This window comes from Vanacampus margaritifer, chromosome 4 (assembly GCF_051991255.1).
Source record: "Vanacampus margaritifer isolate UIUO_Vmar chromosome 4, RoL_Vmar_1.0, whole genome shotgun sequence".
Taxonomy (NCBI): domain Eukaryota; kingdom Metazoa; phylum Chordata; class Actinopteri; order Syngnathiformes; family Syngnathidae; genus Vanacampus; species Vanacampus margaritifer.
Genome location: NC_135435.1, coordinates 14123384 through 14148132, shown reverse-complemented (window position 1 = coordinate 14148132; position 24749 = coordinate 14123384). Strand labels below are relative to the sequence as shown.

Here is a 24749-nt window from a genome sequence, read left to right as displayed (position 1 = left end):
TTTGGGTTGAGTTGGGTTGAGTTGAGTTGGTTGGTTGGTTGGAGCCTGTCTCAGCTGACTTTGGGTGCAAGGCAGGTTATACACTACCTCCAGTCAGTCACAAGGCACATAGACAAAGAACCATTCATGCTTGCATTACCATAATTGTCTTTATCCAATTAGTATTTACAGATCTGCTCTAAGTGTGTTAATAGCCTGTCTGACATTTATAAACGGATGCTAACCCATTAATCAACATTTCAGAGAAAAGGGAAAATGTACATTTGCAGGCACGCAAGGCACCCACTGACTTCTGTTTCTTAATATATACACTGTTTTATTCTTTTCACTGTTTTGAGATGACCTCATGACCCTTCAAAAAGCAACAGGTACATGTTAGTGTGGAAACTTGTGCAATTGTGTTGGGAACACACAATTTTCTGGACTGTTTTGAACTCCCTCATGAAAAATATTCATAGATGACTGGGATGGGTTTTTGGACATCTGAAGCTATAAATCTGTCAGTGCAGAAAAGATCTTTGTTGCTGAATGCATCATACAAGGGGACCTGTTACACAAGGGGAGATGCGACTGGATAACCTTAATAAACACTAACTAATTGTGTTTCTAACAAAGCAAAGTCAGAAATTGTTTTACCAAACCCAGTTGCCTAAAACCAAAACCCATCTTAACCAACAGCTTACAAGTAATGATAAGGACTAAATGTGAGGGTTTTGTGTGTGTCATTGTCATAATATAAACATTATGCAATCATTTAACAGACAGTTCTCGGGACAGTTTCATACTCTGCCGTGAACACTGTCCCCACTGCCGCCTCACACATACCGATACAGACAAGTATATACATGACTTGGACTTTTATTGTTGCGAGATTCCTCCATGACCCTTCAAAGACCAACAGGAGCATATTTCAGTTTGAACCTGTATGTAATGTGGTGATAACACACACAGTTGCCGGGACCTGTTACCACTGTCTTTTCATCTTCATGTCTTTTTGAGAAAATGTATCAAATTTCAGGGTAAATGACATTTAAGGTATTGCTGCCAAATTTGAAACAAACATAATGCAAAGAATCTCTTGGTTTCTTTTCTTGGTTCTTCTGCAGAAAGGAGGAAAAGCCACCGCCAGTTATTCTGCAGCATCATGCAGCACCTGGCTGAGAACCACAAAGTGTGGAAGAAGGTCATCGAGGAAGAGGAGAAGAGTAAAGAGGAGCAGCAGCAGCCTGACAGCCTGCCAGCCAGCATGCCCACATCGCCTTCAGATGACATCCAGGTCATCCAGGAGGAGGAGGAAGGGGAGGAGCGTCAGTAGCCCCACAACAGCACGTGGAGGAAAGAGCAGGAAGAGCTGCAGAATTAAAAGTTGTACACCCAACAGCCTTTCACACACTGACATGCACATTAATGACATTTTTCACTCACACACCCTGAACACTGTGCAGTCATTTTTTTTTTGGAAAAATAACAACAAAAGAAAAAAAGAAGAAAAAAAAGGCCTTACCACTGTGAGCGGTTCCTCGCTGCAACAGTGGGAGTCCAACTCCTACGCACTTTCAACCCCATGGAGAGTCTTGGAGCAGCTCAAAGGAGGAGGAGGCCCCACAAGTGAGGTCAGGGAAGAAAGCGCCAGGTTCCTCGAATGAACTTGGCTGCAACGATGCCTTGAATGCATAGCGCTTACACCTCCCTTAGGTACAAAACACGTTGTGACTATTAAAAAAAAAAAAAAAAAAAAGAGGGGTAGAGGATGAACCAAGCAAGCAGCGTGAAGACAACATTGACACCCTTTACCAAAGTGAACAGTTCATATGTGGAAAGATGAAACCGAGACTCTTTCAGCATCAGTTTCGGATTTATTTTTTGTAATTCTATAAATATATATAGAGAGATATATATAGAGATATACATGATATACAGTATATCAGATGTGCCTGTCTCAACCTTCACCGAGTCCATATTGGCCCAGAGCCTTGGCTTGTGTAGTTCTCTCTCCTTGCTGGTGACACGAAAACACTGTATGAAGCTCAGTCACAGAGACATGATTTGAATTGTCGATTGATGATTAGCATTATTATATCTGCATCATTTTGGATGCTGTTACTCATGTGTGCCACCCCCTTTTGTTGTTTCCTTTGCGATGGTGTGTTTTTTTGGGGATGTGTGATTATGCTTTTGGAAGAATGTGATAGAGCGTTTGGAGAAAGAGAGCACATTTTTAATTCTTTTTAGTATGTGATTGATGGGTATGCTCTTGTGGTTTTGTTAATGTCCTCTGGTGTTGCATTCAGGTCAGGTATGCCGTCTCAATGAATGCATTTTTAATTTCCTGTTGATTAGTTGTTGTTTTTTTAAAGGTTACTCAGGATTCATGCAAAGCTGTATGATTACTTTGCAGGAATTAATTTTATTAAGATTGAATCGACTTTAACGAAGAACACCATACAGTACATATGGGCGAGTGAAAGAGTTGAGTGAACAAGTTGACTACATATTGAAGCAAGTGAAATCCTCCGAGATGTGACTGTGCTGTCCCTTGTCCATTCATACACTGTTTGCTTAACCCCACTGTATGGCCACCTTTTCTTTCAGTTCATATATTTTTTGAACAGTATATTGACCAGCTGCCTCTTTTTCAACCAACCAACACATTTTTCATTTATATTGGTGCCTTGAGGTGTGAGTTTAATTTGAACACCCCCACCCCTGCATTGAAACACATGTAAATGCAAACGCCATTAATCTGTTCCCGCCCCCCACCCCAAACCAGTAAAAAGGATTGTAAATGAATGTGTTTTAATAAGAATAAATAGCGCTCTATGTTGAAATTGAAAATGTTAAAAGCCTAGATGGAGTAATAACGTTATTGAATAGAATGTACCAGAATTACACAGCCTTTAGGTGCTTGGCCACTGGAGGTAGTGTAATACGTACAAAGAAGTGAGCGGCTCTTCATTTGTATGCATTCACACTGTCACTTTTCTCAGTAATGAAAAAAGCTGCAATAATATTCTTATTCTCAGGGGATAAAGAATATATCCCTGTGAGTAATGTTATATTATGTCTACATGTCTTTTCACCATTTGTGTTGAACTATCCGTTGCCTAAAGAATTGTAAAACTAACTATTTATGCTAATCTTTAGCATGTCACTGTTTTTTTACCTCGTTAGCATTAAGCTTTACCTTTAGCCATTTATTGATTTAAGAGACAACACATAATTCTCTGATGTTTACTTTGACAGTGAACCTCCTTTTGGAGAATTGTTCCCTATTTGCCAAACTGATGCTTTCTCTGAAGTGAGTTGAGTCACCTGCATCCATACAGCACTTGATTCAGATTCAGATTACTTTATTGATCTCTGAAAGGGCAATTCCCCTGGTCACAACATATCCAAGAAACATAAACAACAATGAGCAACGGAGGGAGACATATCTGGAAGCCTGGTGGGTCACCTTTCAGTGTCCCAAGTTTCAAAAATAAAAAATTAATTAATTTAAAAAAACATAAAAATAGGGGAGGGGGGAAACAAGGCTCAAGCTCTAACCAAGGCAAAATATCATTGGAAAGACAGCTTATATTTTAAATAACTCGTAAGTCAGGTCACTCGTTTCTCAAGGCACCACTGTATTTTACTTTTTCTTCTAGTGGCCAGTGTGAAGAAGGGATCCAGTTGTTTTTCCATCTATTTCAGCATTCCATTTTATGAAAGGGAAGGCACAATTGTTGCCTCTTTATCACATAGCCAATCGTAATCTGCAGAAAACGTTAACTCCAATTGGGTTAATATTTATATAAATATATATATATATATATATATATATATATTTATATACATATATATATATATATTTATATATATAAAACACAGGTGTGCTCATTTTAATACCAGTCAAGTGTTCAGCCACTGTACAAAAAGAGTATGTGCATAAATATATATTTTTGAATAATCAACTGAATGCATCCGTTTTCTATACACACACTTGTGATGTAACTACATTGAGACCCTGTCCTTGTTATCTCCTTTCTTTTACAGGTATGGCTATTTGGTTTTCTTTTCAATTGTCTTCATTCTCTTTGCATTCATCATCATCATCTCTCCTTCACTAGTGCCAAACTTGACCTATGTGCGGTCGGCCATGACATTAGTGTTCCAGTATTGTCAAAGGAGCAGCGAGAGTAGCAGACCGGACTCAGGTCAGAGCCATATTCCTTCTTTCCCATGGAGTCCTTCTGGACCAGAAGTTACTATTCTGTCAGGTTGAATTACACTTGTTGTTGGCTTTTCTCAGTATTTCAAACCATCATGTCCTCTAACGATTGTGCCATTTAAAAAAAAAAAAAAACATCATAAATGAAGTTACCTGTGTGTGGCATCCATATACGTACCTCTTGTCCAATGTAATCATTCACCCTCACCAATATTATGGGAGCAACTGATTTTTGTTATTTATAGCTGTCATAAAACACCATCCCTCAAGTACTCACGGTTCTTGTCGATTCTTGTGAGAATGTGTGTGGGTGATGACTGTTTATCTTACAACTTTTTTTCCAGCAACAGAGTATCTCACAAGTGAAAAAGTGGTACGACGGTTACTAAAACAGATTGTGTATGTGTGCGTGCGATTGTAACAGCACACTTAAATACAATTTTTGTACTGCCTTAAGAGAATGCCCATCATCCATCCAGTTGCTCATAAAGGTTACACAGATACTTGGAAACATGTGCACTTTTAATGTTTTTTTCTTCTTCGGTATTCAAGCAGACCAAAACAAACAATTCAAGTCTCAAGTCAACATAGCAATTCCTCTTAACTATGTTGTGGCTCTCAGTAATCTGTTGATTCTTCAAGTATTGCATACAAAATATTCAAAATGGAAAGACACTTGGGAAAGGTATTTTTATCAAAGCAGTTAATGTATGTCTTTTGTTATTAAGTAAGTACTTAATGCACACATACAAATACCAGTATTGATAAAAAAAAAAATCATGTAAATGAAGCACTTTGTAAGTACTGATAAGCACCATAATGGGAAAAAGTGATTTCAAGAATCCACCAGCTCTTGCATGACCCTTCCAAGAGAAAGCTTTTCCAAAAAGAGCTCTCCCAGGAGGTGGTGTCAAAGTCAGTTCAGATGATGTAAAGCTGGCCCATGTCCAGCCTAAGCGTGCCGTGTGCGGAATGTTCTTGGAAAGTCTCATTGGTGCCTGCTGCTACAAATGATGGCTGTCATTTGTCTGACCTGACGCTGCCCTGAGAAGGAAGGGCTGTGAACCAGCGCGAGTGTACATAGTATCAATCATTGATGTATACCTAACACATCCGTGGCTCGCCAAGGTTCAGAGACACTCCGCGTCCTGCCCTACGCAGAACTCGATCGATGCTGAACGTCTGTCTCAAAAAGTCTGTATTGCACAGCTACGTGTGCCTATTGTGCAAATATGCATATTGCCCAATTAGATAATCACGCGTCCATGTGGAAGTCCCACAAAAATGCACCACGACATTCTCGGCTGTTGCAGAGTTGGTCGCTGTACAAAAATCCGATCTAGTTGAACGTGTGTGCTTCGTGCCTACTTGTGATAAGGAGTGTCTTTGTGCTGCCTGCGGATGGCGCAGATGGAGTAAGGCTTGGGCTGCAAGGTCATGCCCAGTTTGGGCGCTACTGTGGGAACGCTTCCGGGTGGGAACTGAAGGTGGAACCTCTGGAGCAAAGTGGTGAAAAAGAGAAACATCTCCATCCTGGCCAGTTGCTCACCGAGACAGTGACGCCTCCCTACAAAGAAGAAAAATAATGTCAAATTACATCATCACAGTATCCATTTTATAACACAACTTAGATGCTACTAGCCAGTCTACGGAATTTACTATGTGCTAGCATTAAGCTTAATTGGTTGTGGAATCTAAGCGAATACAAACTATTAACTCATTTACTCCCAGCCATTTTCACTGTCACAACCCCCTTTGCTCCCAGCTGTTTTACTGGATTTTGACTGATTTTGCAAGGCCCATAAAATATTGTGTTCTATTGCTTATACAAACATGGACCCTAACAAAAGAAAGATTAGAGTCTCTTCTTTCATCAGGAATAAAAAAGTATATTTGTATCTACAGTATTTCCGTTTTGCAACAATTAGCATTAGAATATAGCCAAGCTTCATCATTATCCACAAACCTGTTGAAAACACTGGGAAAAGGAGCTTGTTGCAACATGGCCCTGGCTGATCTTTTATACTCTGCTGCCACCTACTGGCTGTTTTTTGTAATAACTACCATTGCTTTAAGCGACCTCTTCAGGTCAAAAGCTGCATCAAAGCCTTCTGTATGCTCTAGCATAAAAAAAGCATAATAAAAAAAACCTGGATAAATATGTTGAGTGAAGGACAAAGTATTAAAAATGTATTTATATGTTTTTGGGTTTGACTGAGTTAAAGGGTTGTCAAATACTCACAGATTTTCAATATCCGAGGTAGGGCTAGATCTCTGGTGGGAATAAAGAGAGGTGTAACCCCTACCCCAAAAGTAAAAAAGCCAACCTCTACTTGGCGAAAATTCACCAAGCACAGGGGGTTATGGAACGAGTCACCCGTGAAAAGTGAGGCAACACTAATACTTGACTGTTTTTATAATTTCATATGTATGTGGGGCTAAGAAGCGATGTGTGGAGAGTCTCTGTAGTAATTAATACATTGCAAATCTGATATATCCAAACTCTCCTTTACTTCTCATCCATTTCCTCTCCTTTGCATTATTAAAATAGTTGACAACTTAATACAGTAGAATAATACAGTATATGTTGCTCCTTAAAATGTTGTTTCCTGATAAGAGTTTTTGTGGTGTGAGTCGCCGACTGTACTTTTTCGCGATTGTCCGATTTGTGTTGCTCGATGTGTAGTGGGCCTAAAAAACGTCCTGTGTGAACGTACGTATTTGTAGTTATAAAAAGTTTGTGTTGCATAAGTTCTGATCAATAGCCTCCACAGTATGATTGGGTCATAGAAATTCAATTTGTGACAATTTGGTCCAAAGAGTCGACTCACCGAGTGAGAAAGGCAGGAAGGCTTCACGTCTCACAAAGTTTCCATTGCTGTCCAGGAACCTCTGTGGCGAGAAGACGCCCGGATCTGTCCAGTACTTCTCATCAAAGTGCACGGAATACAGATTGGTGATCACCATGGTGCCTTTGGGAATGGTGTAGCCGTTGACGTGCGCCTCCTGGGACGTGGCGCGGAAAATGCCCAGGGGGACAATGTTGCAGAAACGCAGGACCTCGTGCAGGACGGCTTCCACGAAGGGCATCTTCTGTTTGTCTTCCAAAGAGGGTGCTCGCCCGTTTGCCAGCACGCTGTCGATCTCCCTGTGTACCCTCTCTGTACAACACAACACAAACACACATTTTGTTTGTTAAACATCAGGCAACAAAGTGGTAGTCACATTTAAAGGATGTGAGTTATGTTTGACAAAAATCACTCAGTCTGGGAAAATATGCTGTATTGACGCAATTAGTTAATTAGGATGCACAAACCTAATAGTAGTTAAATCTAATGTTACCTAAAAAATATATATATATATAAAAATCCACCACATTAAAAAAAAAGTTTGATTTTTAGGCCACACTGTAACGGACGAATGGCATTTCTATTTATTCCAGTGGGGAAACTTGTATCCCAATGCAACACTGTATTACGATGGTGCCACTTGGTAGCATCTTGGCCAAGGAACTATGTTGAAGTTTAGTAGCTTCATTTAGACAAACAACCAATTGCTGCTATTTTATGGCATCTAAAGGTGTTTATAAAAACCTTTCAGGGGGTGTTAATTACTCAGGGTTTGCACTATTAGAATTTTAGTTGTGAATGTAGATAGCATGTTGCTACACAATAACAAATGCGGGTTTGTTTTTGTTTTGTGGATTTGTAACAGATTAGGGTATTTTTGCCCAAGGTTGTGTTAATTATTTTTTGACGATGAATATTGGATTTGGGTGGGCTGAAGCTGGTTGCCATTTTCGACATTGTGTACTGCAGTTGAAGTAAATGTAATTTAACATTCTCAGAAAGCATTGGTGGTGGCTAGATGGCTCTATGGCTAACCTTGTTGAGTTTGGGCACATCACTGATCTTAATGAAGTTTCCTCCTCTAAACATCATTAAGGATATGATTTATACATGTATTTAAGGCAAATTGTAAAATGCCTGAAGTCCTCTTGTTTAAGTTTGACAAATTTAAAACATCATAAATTATGTTGTTTCTACTAAGTGCTGTCTCAAATGTTCTTCAATTTCAATACTGTAAATGTATAGGATTGTATGCCGAGGAATGTTTCTTGGGAGTAGTAATATGATGGCCTCACAGCTTCAAAAGTCTTGGCCTATTGGCTATCCAGTAATATATACAGATCAGGTACCAAACATCATGTAAGAGAAAGTTGTTGTTGTTTTTTCAACCCCTTGTTGGATCGAAATTTTAACCCAATGTGCTTGGTCAAATCCTCAATCGAATGTGCTGAATATAAATAACCCAGCACTGACTCTGTCCCTTTTGGGCCCAGCGTTGGGTTATCCATTAACTCAATTTGGGTTACTTACTTTTGACCAAGCAGGTTTAAGAGTGAATAATAGCTGACCTTGTATGTTGGGGTAGAGGGCCATGTAGAGCATGGCCCAGCGCAGGGTGTTGGTGGTGGTCTCGGTGCCAGCGATGATCAGCTCCCCCACCGAGTAGATGAGGTTCTCGTAGGAGAACGACGAACCGGGGTTCCCCGCATTCTGCTCCAACTCATCCAAGTAGGCGTCGACATAGTGCCGAGGTGTATGCGGCACCCGAGCTTGGGAAAAGCTCTTGATAACCTGCAGCAGGAAGTCGTAGACCTCGGCGGCGTTGCGGAACAGCTTCTGGTGCTTCCCAAAGGGCACATACTCGATCCAAGGGAAGGCGTTGTAGAGGAAGGCCCAGCTGCTCACCGCCAGCTCCACGTTCTCGCTGAAGATCTCGATCATGTGCTGGAAGTTGCTGTCGTCGTAGGTGAAGCGCTGGCCGAAGATGATCAGGTTGGTGATGTTGGACACGGCGTTGGTCACAAGGTGTTTGGGGTTAAAGGCCTTGCCCTTGTGCTCGTCGATGGCATCCACGAAGAACATGCACTCCTCCGAGATCTTCCTCTCAAACAGCCTCTGACTGCTGCCAAAGTACCTGAAGGAGTTGCACGCCAGTTTGCGGTGTTCGATCCAGCTTTTGCCGTATTTGCAGTTGAGAAGACCTTTGGAAGAACAACGGTTCATTAGTTGAACGCTTCGTTTTGACTATCATTCAGTTCTGATTATTGACTTTGTTAGTTTGCTAATTGAATGAATGATTAATTCATGACATTCAGTTTAATGTGAGTGATTGGTTCGGGAATTCTCTGTTCTAAATCCAAAGCATTACTCTTTTCTTACCGCCCATTTTGGTCATTTTCTTGAAGAGAGGCAAGGATGGTCGGTCGGCAAACACCTCGCTCTGATGGTAAAGGCATTCTCTGACGCAGTCGTAGCCGTTCAGCACCACAGTCAGGATGCCTCCGAGGTCCAGACTGAAAATCTGAAAGGCACACGGGACCAAGTCAGCCTTTGCAAAGCGGGTCAAGGTTCTTTGAAAAGTAGGTCCTCCAAAAAGGCCAAAGACATAGGGGAGACCGGGGCTAGTTGTATCACGGGTAAATTGTCACATTGCAATTTTCTTGTCCACCAGAGGGCGCAATGAAAAAGTGGAATACTAGTTTTCTTTGTATAAATGGTCAGGGTTTGAGAAGAGAATAGCACATTGTGATGAGATGAGTGCCAGTTATCTGTTTTGCACAACCCAAAGTATTTTTTTTTCAACTTCATATATTTTGAAACAGGCGCCGTACATAGACACATTTTTGCAGCAAATCATGTGGACTCGTTAGAGGAGAGATTCTGGTATCTTGCCATGCCTCAGTCACTGCTCTGTTGTAAGCAAACTTTAAAATAGAGCAATTATTAGCCAACATGGTAGTTTGGGGCAACTTGTCTCAATCAATTTGGGAATTGTTCTTCAGATGATAAGTCTGAAGAGTGAAGACATTAGTTTGCCAGGTTTTGTTTCATTGTTTAAAAATGGATTTTCCAGTTGTTGGAACTACAGTATGTCTACATGTAAGGACTGGTTTAAGTTTAATGATGAACCATCCATTAATTAACCAAAATGCTTTATTCATTTTTTTTAATTCAATGTAATCCCAAATTTCCAGTTTAAGGGAAGAGAAACAGGCATTTGTGAATGAGAGCTATGGCCTACTGTACATGCCAGCAGTTTCTAAGGACTTTAATCTATTTCAGAGGTGGGCAAACAAAAAAAAAAAAACAGGAGAACAAGGGTAATTTTGTCCTTGTTTTATTAGATGCAAAATTCAGTGTGACATCTACCCCATATAGTGTGACAACTTACCTGTTGGTGGGGCAACATGTCACATGTTGACACCCTCTATTTGATGGCTTATAACTGCGCTGACACAAAGTATGAAAATGACATGAATACAAAAAAATATACCTATGACTTTGGTCTTTCATCTGGTATACATTTTCTTTATATATGATGTATTGATTCCAAGAAATATATAAAAGTATAAAAAGCGATACAACTAGCCCCAGTCTTATAGTTATATTCAGCACTAGTTTTAGTTGTATTAGATTTAATATTAGTGTCAATATTATATTTAGTTTTGGTTTTATTATCTGTATCAGTATTAGATTTAGTTTTAGTATTATTATTAGATTTAGTATTTACTGTTTGTAAAGTGTCCTGTCCTTAACCCATTTTATTTTGGAATAATCAAGTACAGCAGTGCCTTACATAAAAATTTTTCAAGTTATGAGTTGGTACTGGGTCGTTTTTTTTTTTTTTTTTTGTGTTAAAAGCCCCCAAAAAATCTGTTGTGTGAGCAAGGTTCAGATACTCTGGCACTTTAATTGAAGTGAGAAATAACGGAAAGCTGCATTTGCACTTTCATCTGTAATAAACTGTCAAACACGCTAATACAAGATGAAAAGACTAAATGGAGCATGGAGAAGACAACTCACACAGAAATAACGTCTGTCACTGCACCAGTTTTATTATGTTTATATATATATTTGCGCTATTTTTCTTCATTTAATATTATCCATCCATTTTCTTTACTGCTTTTCATTATCACTGATTACTTTGGGTTAAGAGGCCATGTACACCTTGGACTGGTCGCCAGCCAATCCAGGGCACATGCAAATGAGCATTCACATGAACAGTTTTGTGGGAAAATGAGGAGAAGATGCAAAGTCCACACAGGAAAGCCGGAGTTCTGATTTGAACCTCCAACCTCTATATGTTGAGGTGGATATGCTATCCATTTCTGCAGTGTCGCTGTATTAAAAACGTGTAACAAAAAAATGTTTTTGGGGGGAGACTGGGACTGATTCACAGTTGCGTAAATTGAGTTACGAGCTCGGTCACGGAACGATTTAAACTTGTAAGTCAATGTAACACTATTCTGAACTGAAGGCTGCAGACAAACGCCGTGCACGAGCTGGAATAAGTTCAAGTCCCCGCTCTAAAAAAGTTAAGAGAACGTAAGGCTGCTCTGCAAACTTTTGTCTTTCTTTTTCTTTGATCCACCCTGCAATCTGCGTGCAGGGATTCCAAGCGCTGGTTTCGTAACGCCGCGTGCATTGCTTTTGCAGCGAGACAATGACCGTACCTGTCCGTGAACTTCACTCTGCTTCTTGAGGAAAACGTGCGGCTCGGTGACCAGAGACATAATGTTCCCAATGACAGGGATGGGAGAAGGCCCGGGGGGGAATCCCGGGGGTCTCCTCTGCTTGACGAGCTGACGGAGGAGCAGCACGGCGAGGAAGGCGAAGCAGACGCCGCACGCGACCAGCAGAACCTGCGCGCGCGACATGTGCGCCAGGGACGGCGATTGTATTGAGACCATCTTTGCCAGGGCCAGTGTGTGCTGTGCTCCGGCTCCGTGCACCGCTCGCCGCCCTCCGCGGTCCTGGACTGCTCGGCGAGGCTCTGGAGAACTTAATGTATCATCTTGCACACTTTCCATCCCCCGCCTTCTGGGCGAAGATTGGTCAGAAAGTCAGCCGTGGTTGCTGAACTTTGCTCTGTTCTTGATTGATCAATAATAACCATCTTTTTTTTGGGTGGGATGGGGGGGGGGGGGGTGGCAGGGGTTGTGAATGGGCTCACGTTGCTCTTACTCCAAAATATAGCATGGATATTCCAGGCGAAAAACGTACCTATTTATGGCAACTGATTAAAGTACCGTTTTGCACAAGTGTACACACCCTTTTGTAACTGGCTCTGTTCTGAATTTTAAAATCACATTCACATTTTTGTTAAATGGCAGCAGAACACCAGTCAGCTGCCACCATAGTGCCTCTGATTAATTCAGCTCTAATACATTTCAGTTGTTCTAGTAGGCTTTTCATGATTTTGTTTGTTTCCTGCAGAAGCCAAATTTAGCCACAAGGGAAATGTACTTACATTGAAAACAACACAAGGTAAAGTAGGCACGTCAAATTACAAAGCATCATCATTCAACACTTCAGATTGTCCAATGATTAGTTAAAATGATAAATAAATAAAATAACACACACACATATAGTGAACTGACCAATAGGGTGCGTTGAGAAAATCACTCTGACATCCTGACATAACACATTTCAACAGCTCTCGCAGCGTATTTCCAAACCCACCCAGGTTAAAAACTAAAAAATTACGAAGTTTACCAAATTATAACATAGGAGGTTTCGGCCTGACGCGGCGCCATTGATGTAATTAACCACAAATGAAATCCAGCTGTTCTCAACGGATTTTCCTGATATTTTTGTTCTTCCTTGACATTGCTTTAGTAACATACGGTTATTTCATTTTAGTTGGTCAGTTACAAACCAGGGGTGTGGTTGCATTAGCAAGGGTGGTTGGGGCAATTCAATTATTATGAATACCTTACAGACAGCATTAACTTGCGCCATATATTTGGATGAATTCACATAGCCCTGCCGTGCATCCATTCATTGAATGGTGCCAGATGACAATTATTATCATAGACAGTATTTACAGTACATACACATACGGCAACGCCATCATAGTACGTTGACGCTGTAGCCATATTGAATGAGTCAAAGTGTAGCTACTTGTAAAGATGCCTCGTTCATTTTCTCGGAGATGTATCATCAAGCCACAACTCATTGGATTAATAAGGAACCATTACCTTTGATTGTATTATCACATTTTAACTCAGTCTTGTGAATTATTTGCCGATTTAATGGCGAGTACAATTGCCACATCGCTTCGAATGGGCCACCTGTTTGAACGGTGTCTGCAGCAGAATTAAAAAGAAAAAAGGAAAAGCAAAATCTAACCTCATTTTAGGTAACAAAACGATATGTTGCTCTTTAAATTTGCAGGCACAAATGTAGTATGTCCCTCCTCACTTGCCGTACACTGGTCGTGTGCGCCAGCATCCTAGGAACTCCTTATTTACAACTATGTACATTTTCATTGTTTTGTACCGCTCAGTGGTATGTTTCAATTTTTCTGTAAGCCCTGTAAGCTTCATTTGTTAATTAACGAAAAAATAATGCAACTACGTACATGTTATACAGACATGTCTTCCCAAAGTACACAATATCAAACAAAAAAAGTTGCAGCTTCACTTTGAAAAATGTACACGACTCTCGCACGCCAACATTGACGTATTCGTCGCGTATAAGCCAGCGCACCTAACATTATTTTCAGTAAGGCCGTGATTGGCTGTTACACATAAGACTGGCCATCAATCAAACAAAATCACACCACTGTTTCTTCATATTTTTTAATGTCTTAGTGATAAACAACTCAACATTAGTATTTGGAAACACAAAATTAGCTACTATGAAAAATGTAATAATAATAAAGAACATTTTTAGAGATCCATGCCTCACATGTGGGGGGGCACGGACCCCTATGGCCAGCCCATGGTGATGGGTGTGTGTTAGGTATTACCGTTTTACAGAGATGGGAGTTACAGGTCCAGAAAGTAAAAACCCTGCCACGGTTTGGCTTTAGTTACAGGTGTTTGTACTCAACTGACAGGTAAATGAGGTCATTACGAGAAACACCTGTGGATCTCTTACCAATCACAATGAAGTCTCACATCGCTGACGCCGGACCGAAACCTCATAAGTCACAATTTGGCAAATTTCATAACCCACCCACCACAAATATATACTTTAGGTCAGTCCACGTGTATGGGTGTCATTTTTAATATGAATTCTTGACCAATCTAAAGTGGTGAAAATGTTTTTGATGATGCAATGTTAATGGTTGAACAGACATGCTGTTTTAGGGGTCTTCTGAAAAGTGACGATTTTGGAGGTACAAGGTTTTGGCCTGACACTTGTGTTATTAAATGGGAGCACATACTTGTACCATTTAAAGTGTGACCACTTTTAAAGTTGCTCTGATCAACCCCACATAAAGTTCAACTGTTCAACTGCTCTGTATTAGTAGATAGATAGATAGATAGATAGATAGATAGGTTTTTGCCCCACAAACAAAATTAGATCAAGATAAATCATCATAAAATCTAAAAGCTATTTCTACCATTAATGTGACCTACATATGTAAAAACTCGTGATTTTTTAAAGAATATTTTCAAGAGGGGAAGTAAAAGTTGTTTAGTTGGGGATTTTTTTTTTATTTTAATTTAATAATTGAACACACCATCTATACAAGTCCTTTTGAGAGTTGTCAGGAAAATAAAAACTCAAGTAAAGCATAGATACCTGATAAATCTATAATTAGATATTTTTATTTTGTTAGAGCCCACCTCTAGGACACTAGCAAACTATATTTGTTTTGGAAAGATGCTCTACAAAATCAGATTAGTATGCAAAATTCACGTTTTCTGTCGGTATCAGACTGAAATGTCACTTTCGTTTGTATATGCTGAGTGCACACACGCACCAGCCGCTACATCACTATAAGTTCTGAAAATGATTTTCTTTTCGTTTTTAGGTATGAAACTGCCAAAACTATTGGAAACAGCTCTAATTGGTGATGCTGTGTGTGTGTGTGTGTTTTATTTAACGAAAAGCTTTTGTCTATTTTTCAATATATAGATGAAAATGTACTTTTTGTTCCCACAATGCAATAACTGAGGATTGTTTTTGTTTTTTTATTTCTCACAGTATTGCTGGTTCAGCAAATCAACTTTGCCCCACTAAGTAAGTGCCTGCTGCTGATCGTCTCAATGCTTGCGAGCAGTTTAGGTTAGGCACTACTACATTTTTAGGTCAAAGGTGGAGGTATGCACCACATTCCAAACTCTTCAAGCTTGTCGACTAAAACCCTCAACCTGTCTGCACATTTTTGCACTATATGCAAAAATGATATACACATGGTAGGAACATACAGTACTGTGAGTAGGTTGGCAGGTAGATATATAGTTTATTGATCCTGAATTCCTGTCCTTTTGTATATCCAAATATACACTTTAGTAAAGCAGGCCTTTAATTTGGCTTATCCCTGATTACTCACTGCTCATTATTGCCAAAGCTGTTTATCCAGCTGTTTCTTCCCGCTGAGGCAGCTGGCAGGGTTTAGTTGGCCTCACATGGCCTCCTGCAGACCTGTGCCAATGACTCAGCTTTGTTAAGGCTACCTAATGAGGACTTTCTTGCAAATCATGTGGTTGCTTCCTGCCAGATCCCCTGACTGGAAAATAGCAGCCCGGGAAGTATCAAACACATCTGTCAAGTGTAATCAAATAAACGTGCGCCGACTGTAACCATGATCTTGTCAGTGTTTGGATTCAACGCAAAAAAGACACAGGATGGCGACGCTGGACAATCTTTTAAAACATACAAGGACAAATGTTCTTCTTAACGTTCATGCTGCAGTGTAGAAAAAGAAAGTAGCACATATTGTACAGTTGAAACAGGGGCTTTAGTCAAGTTTGAAAAAAAAATGTCAGGAAAAGCCTACTAGAACAGCTGAACTTTGTTTGGTGTTAATTAATGGCACTATAAACATGTGCACTTACTCGTGAATGTCACAACCCCGGTTTCAGAGGGGGTGCAAACCTTTGCAACCACATTACCTCACTTGTTTAGTTTTACTTTTTTTTTACTATCTATCCATCTATCTATCTATCTATCTATCTATCTATCTATCTATCTATCTATCTATCTATCTATCTATCTATCTATCTATCTATCTATCTATCTATCTATCTATCTATCTATCTATCTATCTATCTATCTATCCATCTATCTATCTATCTATCTATCTGTCTATCTATCTATCTTTGAGAAAACTAATTTGTGGGGTTGATCAGATGGTGAAAAAAAAAAAGTTTTGAATGGATGCATTTTTTTTTTTATATCACAAAAATGTGGCATTTGAACAGGGGTTTGTAGACTTTTTATTTTCACTGTATGTAGCAGCACATATTCAAAAATATGTATGTTTAAATTTAAGTGTTTTCTAAAAAGTTTCTAATGTCCAACAATGTCTAATACTAAAAAAACTGTAATATAATATATTGTGTATTGTTTTTAATGGTAATAAAACAATAATAATTAAAAATAATCATAAACTACTATAAGTTATTTTTTGTACATTGAAAATTGTTAAACTTTATATACAACATAATTTAAACATTTTTGCTAGTCAAATTATTTCAGTGAAATTAAGCTATTACAAATTATTAGACAGTCAACACTGTAGTGCAAAGCTGTCCTCATTCACTGTGGAAATTGCATTTCTGTCTAATGAAGTTTACCTGAATATAATGAAGTTAAAGCATTGATCACAATTAGCAGGCCGCAGTTCCTGTTTGCCTCCACCGTGCGGTATGTGTCGTGTTCCAATGAGAACCACTTACGTAATGCATAAGTAATTCTCTTACGTATTGTGGTTTCACATCATTATTTGCCATCTGGATGACTGGGAGAATGTAATTGTTGTCATTCCCAGAAATTCACATGTTCCAGAACCTCCCTTTTGGAGCACCTGCACTTCAGATGCAAGGACAAAGTTTGATGAATTGTTTGTTTAGTGTAAACAAACGAACATATACATCCATCCATTTTTTTTGAATGGAAATCAATCCCATGACTATGAAAGTCAGCCCTCTGAACCAATACACTGAACTAACATCTAACATTTGTTTGTCACTGCCTCTATTGACGTTTGCAGATTTGACGTGTCATGTAGTTACATTTTATGTTTAGTTTCTCACTTCACGGGACGATTTGAAGCTATAAAACTGCTTCCTCCTGCCTGGTGCAGAAAATGACTTGGAGGCAGGTTGCATCATAATGTTGCACAAGGGGAGTTGTAATTGGATCAACTGAAGATGCACCCATTAATTGTGTTTCCAACTAATCAAAGTCATAAATTGTTTTCCACAAACACAATTGCTGAAACCCAAAAGTTAACCGCAAGATTAATAGCATTTTCTATGCCGGGACACGAATATCCTCACAGTAATTGTCATGATCAAATTATGAACTACAGATCTTGACGAGCAAAATGTATTAATAGCCTGTCTAGCATTAATAAGTAAATGACGAATCCTTTTAAATGTTTCAGACAGAAAAAAGTAAGGTGTATTTTTGCATCTAGTCACCCTCTGACCTCTGCATTATTATTATTATTTTTATTATTATTATTATTATTATTATTATTATTATTATTATTATTATTATTATTATTATTATATTTTTTTAAATTAGATTTAATACTAGTTTTATTCATTTATTTATTCCGGATTCCCATTTGCAATGGCACAGTAGAGTAGAACAAATTTGCCATGGGATAACCTCAAGATTTTTGTGTATTACAAAAAAAAAAAAAAAACATTAAAATTTTAGGGGGGAAGAAAGATATTTAGCATTATGTTTATTGCTGTCAAATTTCAAAAGGGGTCCAATTTGCCCTGAATAGCATGCAAGGGTTGCACAAGCAGAAAGTTCTTTCCACTGCACATGACTCATAATGATCACCGAGATGTGAGCACTAACAGTACAAGAGACGTCCCGACTGGTATTAGAGCCCACTAAAGCAGGTGAGCCAAGGTTACCATGGCAATGACAAGGATGCCAGCGTATCAGCGGCGTGATTTCAAGATATTATTTCAGCATCATGTTGCTTTAATGCAGAATGGTAGATTTTTCTTTTCATTCAATCCAAAATCACTGCTGAAGACGGGCCCACCTGCATACTTAATCATAAGTAAACTCCATGTTGCATATCCTGATAATTTCATGATCACATATTGTATTTTTTTTTTTTTACAGGTTTACCAGGAAATCTGATTGGCTGCCAGTGGACCATGATCAAGTGCTCGCAGAACCCACGGGAACGTGCATAAAAGCCAGTTCCGTGGGAGCGGTCAGCACAACCTCAACTGAGCCGACACTTCTCACATCATTCTCCAATACTCTACCGGCTTATGGTAAGTAGATAAGGATGACTTTATTATAAATGGTCAAGCACTGCAATGAGATTGTGAACTATCTGCAATTTAAAGAGTTAGTTATATTAGATGGATGTTTTTTATAAAGCATAATATACTAAGTAAGGTTCACTTTTCTTAGACCTGATGTATTTTATTCACAGGCAATCATGATCACACTCAAGTTCGGGACTCTTCTTTTAGCTTGTGTGCTGATCTTGTGTCAGATGTACATCACTCGGGCAGCTCCATCCAGGTACGACACGTAAATAAAAGTACACCAAAAGTGACTGCATGTATTCTAGCAAACACAAACTATCTTGCTGTGAATGTATTTCAGAAGTCGCGAAGACCCCAATGCAGATGGAGTCACTCTATCCAATGATGACATTCAGAAGTTACTAAGAGCCATCAAAGAGTTCATGCAGCTTGCTTCAGACGAGCAAGAGCGCCAAACAGCTGATGGAAGCAGGTAACGGATAAATGATCAATGAATGTCGTTAATAATGTGTGTTTGATTGTCTAGCTAAATATATGATCTGATCAACTCTTGGTTTTAGCTCCATAATGATTTGGACTCATGCAGCAAATAAGTGTCTTTATTACGGCTGGACTGATTAATTGGCTGGCCAATTTAATAGGCCGATATCAGGTCTTTTAAAAGCGACCAAAGAAAAAGGCTGATTTATCTTTCTGTAATTCATATCTTTATTGTTGTAAGCATTAATAGGACCTACAACATTTGATCTAATTTAATTAACCAGGCCATTAATCCATTATTAGAATTTCATACTGCCAAATATCAGAATCTGCATCGGCCTCAAACAAGCCCTGTCGGTTGGACCTTAGTTGTGTTTTGGGGAAAATAAAATACACAAATTGAGTCTTATCGTGAATGTGATCATGCATGACATCGTCCTTTCCATTTGTCTGTCAACGCATGTCATGCCAAGGCAAGTAATGCATGTCGTGCAGTGGAAGCCCCGAAGTGGAAAACAATCTCTTCCGGGTAGTTGTCTTTTCCAAATTAATTTTTGTCACCAGTTTTGATCATTTTGTTATCACTGCACTTTTCTGCGGCGACACAAAAATGCAAATGAAAAAAGCAAAACTGAATTCTTAGTCTTGTGTTACATCACGCATGAGTTTTATTTGTCTTTGAATGCGTTTTTCTTTTGGAGGTTCCGCCATATTCACACGCCATTGTCACTGTGAGCTGTCTCTGCATGTGTGTGTCTCCACCAGCCCAGATAGGTCCATGTCAAAGCGCTGCACCGGTCTAAGCACTTGTGTGCTGGGCAAACTGTCCCAGGACATTCACAAACTCCAAACCTATCCCCGCACTGACGTGGGAGCAGGGACACCCGGAAGGAAGAGAAATCTAGCCGAGCAATACGAATACAATTGAAATATTCCCACTGGGCCTCTCTCTTGCTTGGGCGTCTTGCTTGTTCATCCATCTCTATGTGCATGTCAATATTTTAGGAGGAATGTCCTACATTTCATTTGTCATTGTCAAGTCCTACACTACAAAAAATATAACGAGACCATAAGCATCACTTGTGGTTCAATCATTCAGTTTCTCGCTCGGTTTGTCTTCAGTTGTCGATAAATGTGTTACATGACTTCATATCATAACAATGAAATGTAACAATACTTATTATTATTTGTATAATGAATATTGTTATTTTAAAGTGTTGTGTTCTATTTGATTGTTAAAATGCAGTGTTGCCTTCAGATACGTGATAAAACATCTGTATCTGCTTTCCCATTGAAATGAATGGAAATACCATTAACCCCCCCATTTTAGACAGAGGATAAAGAATATATGCGTATATGTGTATTGTTATATCACCTGTCTATATGTGTCGCAAACTATATGTGTTCCAAAATGCGTTTCTTGAAGCAGGCGTGTCTAACAAATTTTTGCTGCCAGACACTTTTTAGTTTTGACTTCCCTCAGTGGGCCGTTATGATGGTGAAAACAAATAAATGTTTATTTGTGTCATCGTGTTGTTACATAGACACAACAAATTGATGGCTTACTAGTTTTGAAATCAGAAATAGTTAGAATTAGAAATAATATATGTTTATTGTAATTATTAATGTAATTATTTATTACACATTTATATATATTTTTGCAAGGATCGTGAACACATGATTTGCTTTCATGGGCCCCACAAAATGATGTGGCAGACCGCATTTGGCCCATGGGCCTTGAGTTTGACACCTGTGACCATTATCAATGCTAACTGTTAGCATTGATAGTTAAGTTTAGCGGGCAATCCTTAAGGCAACGTTGTTTGGTTTTTAAATACACAATGTGTAATTCTCTTTGTTTTGTTGACTTTAACAGTAAACTTTCAAGCGGGAGTGGCATTTAAACATCTTGAAGCCTCTTTTTGATGAAGTATTGACGATTTGCCAAACTAATGTTTGTGCCCACAATGAAGCTCGCATCTCGAAAAACTTGGGGTAATTGGGATCACTCGTATCTCAAGGCACCAAGGTACTTTGCTTTCTAGTGTAAACAATATGAAATCAGCACAGTGTGATGAGATCCAAAACTAAAATACACTTATAAAAACAAAAAGGCTGAAAGTTCTTTACTGTTTATTTTATTGAGCTATTTAACCAAGTTCTTAATAAACAACTACAACAACATATACCGCTGAAATCAAACTTTGTTGATCACATCGAGAAATTTCAAGAAAAGTGCATGTTCTGTTTAATTTCATTATTTGTTATTTTTTCTTCTTAATTTGTTTTTCTTTCCTGGGGAAACATATACATATAATTTCAATTTACAATAGCACGGATATAAAGTAAAAATATTCAAATATGAACAGTATTATCTTATCTTCTTAAATGCAGACTTTTTAAATACAGCTCCTATATTGTATCTCACTTTCTATGTATGAAAAAAGTAATCTTAACACAATGTACTTAGTACTTCATACAGTTTGTTTCAATCTTAAAAGAAAATGTTATTTACAATAATATATTCTATGTGCCACTAGTCTAAACAAACACTCTGATCAATATTGCAATAGTGGAATATGAATCAGACAGTAAAGGGCACCTCAGGGGGCGGCCATTTTGCCTTGTACTTTCTGTCGACTGAAAATGACATCACAGTGCCAAAGAGCTCAGGTAACGGCTCACCTGTTTTCACGTTTTGGTCATGTGACTAGACAATGTGATGCCAATTTTACTTGGCAGCATGCGGCAGTACAGGACAAGATGGCTGCCCCCTTAGATAGATAAAAATGGGTGGCTCTTCCTGCTTAATTAACATCCCACAAATGTAACATTAATCAGAATACTGTGTTAGGACTAGTGTGGCTGCATAGAACATATTATTGTAAAGAACATTTTTCATTTGACTTTCCCTTTAACAAATTATGGGAAGGAGCTAAAATAGTATTGCATCATTTCTAATCTTGACTGTTATGAAATGTCTTCCAAGCAACACGACAACACAGAAGAGGGCGTGCAACACGGCCACCTGCGTCACCCACCGCTTGGCCGACTTCTTGAGTCGTTCTGGGGGGATGGGCCACCGCAACTTTGTGCCCACCAGCGTGGGGGCGCAGGCCTTTGGCAAACGGAGGCGGCGCAGCCCCGAGTGAGCGCCAACATGGTATGACTGCCCCATGGGATCTCTGGTGCTTTTCTAAGAAGAGGGGTCATCACGGGAATAATCCCAGAGTAACTCTCACACACTACGGAAATGCTCTCATATACAATACACTACTCTAACACTCTTTCTTACACATATACGAGTGAATTGCTCTCCCATCACTACTACATTTGTTTTGCTCATGTGCACTACTGAAACTCTCTCACAGGCACTAGTGAGATGCTCTCATACATACTACTGGAACACTCTCATACATACTACGGAATGCTTTCATACACACAACTGTGTTCCATGTGTTAACTCACTGAAATACTCTCACACACACCACACTTTTTTTTTTTTTGCTCATGTACACTATTGAAATGCTTTCATACTCAATACTCTCACACACTACTGGTTTTAATTTTGTATTTCTTTGCTCAAGCACACAACAGAAATGCTCTTGCAAACGCTACGGGAAAACTTTACATATTACCAACTACACAGTGATGATCACCCCCCCCCACCAACACGGCTGAAATGCTCTCACACACAACTTTATTTTATTTCACCTATACAGAAATGCTACTGAATTTTTTTTCACTCATACGGCTGACTGAAACATTGTCACATACACTACTGAAATGCCCTCAATACTGAAAATAATTTGCTCATGTACACTCCTGAAATACGATCATACACACTACTGAAATGTTTTTACACACTACTGTACTTTTTTGCTCACACACAACTGAAATGCTTTCACACACACTATTGAAATATTGAAATACATACAATAAATATTTTTTGCTCATAAACACTACTAAAACTATGTCAGATACACTACTGAAACACTCCCATGCACACTACTAAAAAGGTTTCATACACTCTCCTGGAATGGTTTCACACATTACTGACATTTTAATTGTTCACTCACACGCTCAACTGTAACACTTTATCACTTTCTCATGTGCACTACTGAAACGGTCTCACACACCATTGAAATTGTTTTAATTCACACACACTCACTGAATGCTCTCACACACTCTACTGATTTATTTTCTCTAACATGCAAAAAAAACCCACAACAAAACAAACAAACACACACCGCAGATTTTTGTTTGTTTATGTTCACTACTGAAATGCTCACAATCGCACTAGTAAAAAAAAAGTTTCACATGGGGTAGACTTTTACACAACCAAAATCATTTCACACATCATACAAAACATAACAACATAAACAAAACATACTGAAACATATTTTCAGTAGTGTGTATGAATGATTAGTGTGTGAGGGCATTTTAGTAGTGTATAACAGAGCATGTCAGTAGTGTGTGTGTGAGTCTCTCCCAAATTATTTTCCTGACCTTCCTTCATTTGTTTTTGTGCCTCTTTCCTGACCCCAAAACTATAAATGCCATGCTATCAAATAGGGCAATTTTCTATATATATATATTTTTTAAATCAAGTTTTACGTTACTAAATGAAAATGTAACCTTTTTTTTTTGTCCTTGCTTTTCTAGAATGGAAGCACTGCGTCATCATGCCTCCTCATCACACATATGGACCCATATGGACCATTGCTGCTGTTCATTGTCAGCCTGTAGTTTAGCACACATATGTCAATTATACTGGCAAACATGATCAGAACAAGCATTAAAGATGGCGGATGTTTGGCCTGCACTGTAGCTCCGCCGCCCTCCTGACCCCCGTGTGAGCGGTATCGTGTGTCATACTTCAAGTTCAACATGAAACTTTCAACTATACTGTGGCTGTCTTCGTGCCTTCAAATAAATCATGCAATCATATTTAATCTTGTGCACACTGCAAATGCTACGGTAAAACCTGTGTTTATGACTGACTATGTAATATAATCTATGTAATAATTGTGAGCTGAAAGCAGTAATAAATTGTATTTTAGTTACACGAGGCATTTCAGTTTTTGTATTTTTTTTTGTGTGGAGAAGCAGTAAACCTGAAGAACACGTGGCCAACTGATTGTTGCATGTTATATTTTCTTTGGTTGGAGAATGAGTTGGCACAATGATGAATAAGCTTCAGTTTGACACTGTATAAAACAATGCTAAGTGTTATAAGTGCATGCGTCTCCTGAAAACATGGTGAAAGGCCTTATTGCTGCAATTAGTCAATTTTGCATTACAGTGAACGAAACAAGCCACTTACTCATAGACACAATTTACTCAAAATTGTCAAGCCGTATTTTAACAACCCAACACTCACTTTGCTTTTGTACTCACTGTATAAAAACTAGAAAATAACAATTGGAAAACTCAGTAAGAATTTTTAGTAGTGTGCAGTTAAACGGGTATAGCGTAAAGGACACGGAGATAGAGTATCACCTCAGCTGACAACAGTTGTCCAGCAATCAGACGAGCTGGTTGCTAGCATGGCTACGGCAATCCAGAACTTTCTCAGATTTTAATGTGACATCAAAGAAAGCATTCCTACCTGGTTTGGGCAGTCCAAGATGAACTGCAAAATAACACTACATCAAGACTGTCAGTCAGGTCACAGACACATTATGGATAGACAAGTGCTCAAATGTAGTGTTAAATATTTATCATTCATTCAAATGCTTACTTCGGAGACTCGTTTTTACCATGGGCCACACCCGC

The 24749-nt window shown here is 38.9% G+C and overlaps 3 protein-coding genes across 4 annotated transcripts in view; 2 read left to right on the top strand and 1 right to left on the bottom strand.

Moving 5' to 3' along the window:
* Positions 1-4482, top strand: part of pde3b (phosphodiesterase 3B) — a 47416-nt gene extending 42934 nt beyond the window's left edge. The window contains exon 16 of the mRNA XM_077562969.1: positions 1107-4482. Coding sequence (XP_077419095.1) covers positions 1107-1315 — 209 coding nt within the window. The 3' untranslated portion in view covers positions 1316-4482. The remainder of the gene's footprint in view (positions 1-1106) is intronic.
* Positions 4483-5135: 653 nt separating this feature from the next.
* On the bottom strand, positions 5136-12004 carry cyp2r1 (cytochrome P450, family 2, subfamily R, polypeptide 1). 2 transcript variants are annotated; one of them, XM_077562970.1, is made up of 6 exons: positions 11733-12004; positions 9439-9580; positions 8628-9260; positions 7042-7371; positions 5579-5777; positions 5199-5268 (listed from the first exon to the last, which is right to left on the bottom strand). In XM_077562970.1, exons 1-6 carry the CDS (start codon positions 11967-11969, stop codon positions 5199-5201), a joined length of 1611 nt encoding a protein of 536 aa, XP_077419096.1. In that variant the 5' UTR covers positions 11970-12004. The 2 variants fall into 2 exon arrangements, with proteins under 2 accessions (XP_077419097.1, XP_077419096.1); XM_077562971.1 differs by having other exon boundaries at positions 5136-5777; positions 7042-7367; positions 8624-9260.
* Positions 12005-18342: 6338 nt separating this feature from the next.
* Positions 18343-24046, top strand: calca (calcitonin/calcitonin-related polypeptide, alpha). The gene is made up of 5 exons (XM_077562972.1): positions 18343-18491; positions 18656-18747; positions 18832-18963; positions 21961-22134; positions 23637-24046. Exons 1-4 carry the CDS (start codon positions 18489-18491, stop codon positions 22121-22123), a joined length of 390 nt encoding a protein of 129 aa, XP_077419098.1. The 5' UTR covers positions 18343-18488; the 3' UTR covers positions 22124-22134; positions 23637-24046.
* Positions 24047-24749: the final 703 nt, after the last annotated feature.

What these genes read in the sequence shown, in the direction of transcription:
- calca (XM_077562972.1), top strand. An exon ending in ACTCGGGCAGCTCCATCCAG is followed by an intron (nt 18,748 to 18,831) that starts GTACGACACGTA and finishes AATGTATTTCAG; the next exon opens with AAGTCGCGAAGACCCCAATG. An exon ending in CAAACAGCTGATGGAAGCAG is followed by an intron (nt 18,964 to 21,960) that starts GTAACGGATAAA and finishes ATGTCTTCCAAG; the next exon opens with CAACACGACAACACAGAAGA.
- cyp2r1 (XM_077562970.1), bottom strand. Translation starts at nt 11,969, where the DNA reads ATGGTCTCAATACAATCGCCGTCCCTGGCGCACATGTCGCGCGCGCAG. An exon ending in AGAGTGAAGTTCACGGACAG is followed by an intron (nt 9,581 to 11,732) that starts GTACGGTCATTG and finishes TGTGCCTTTCAG; the next exon opens with ATTTTCAGTCTGGACCTCGG. An exon ending in GAAAATGACCAAAATGGGCG is followed by an intron (nt 9,261 to 9,438) that starts GTAAGAAAAGAG and finishes GTTCTTCCAAAG; the next exon opens with GTCTTCTCAACTGCAAATAC.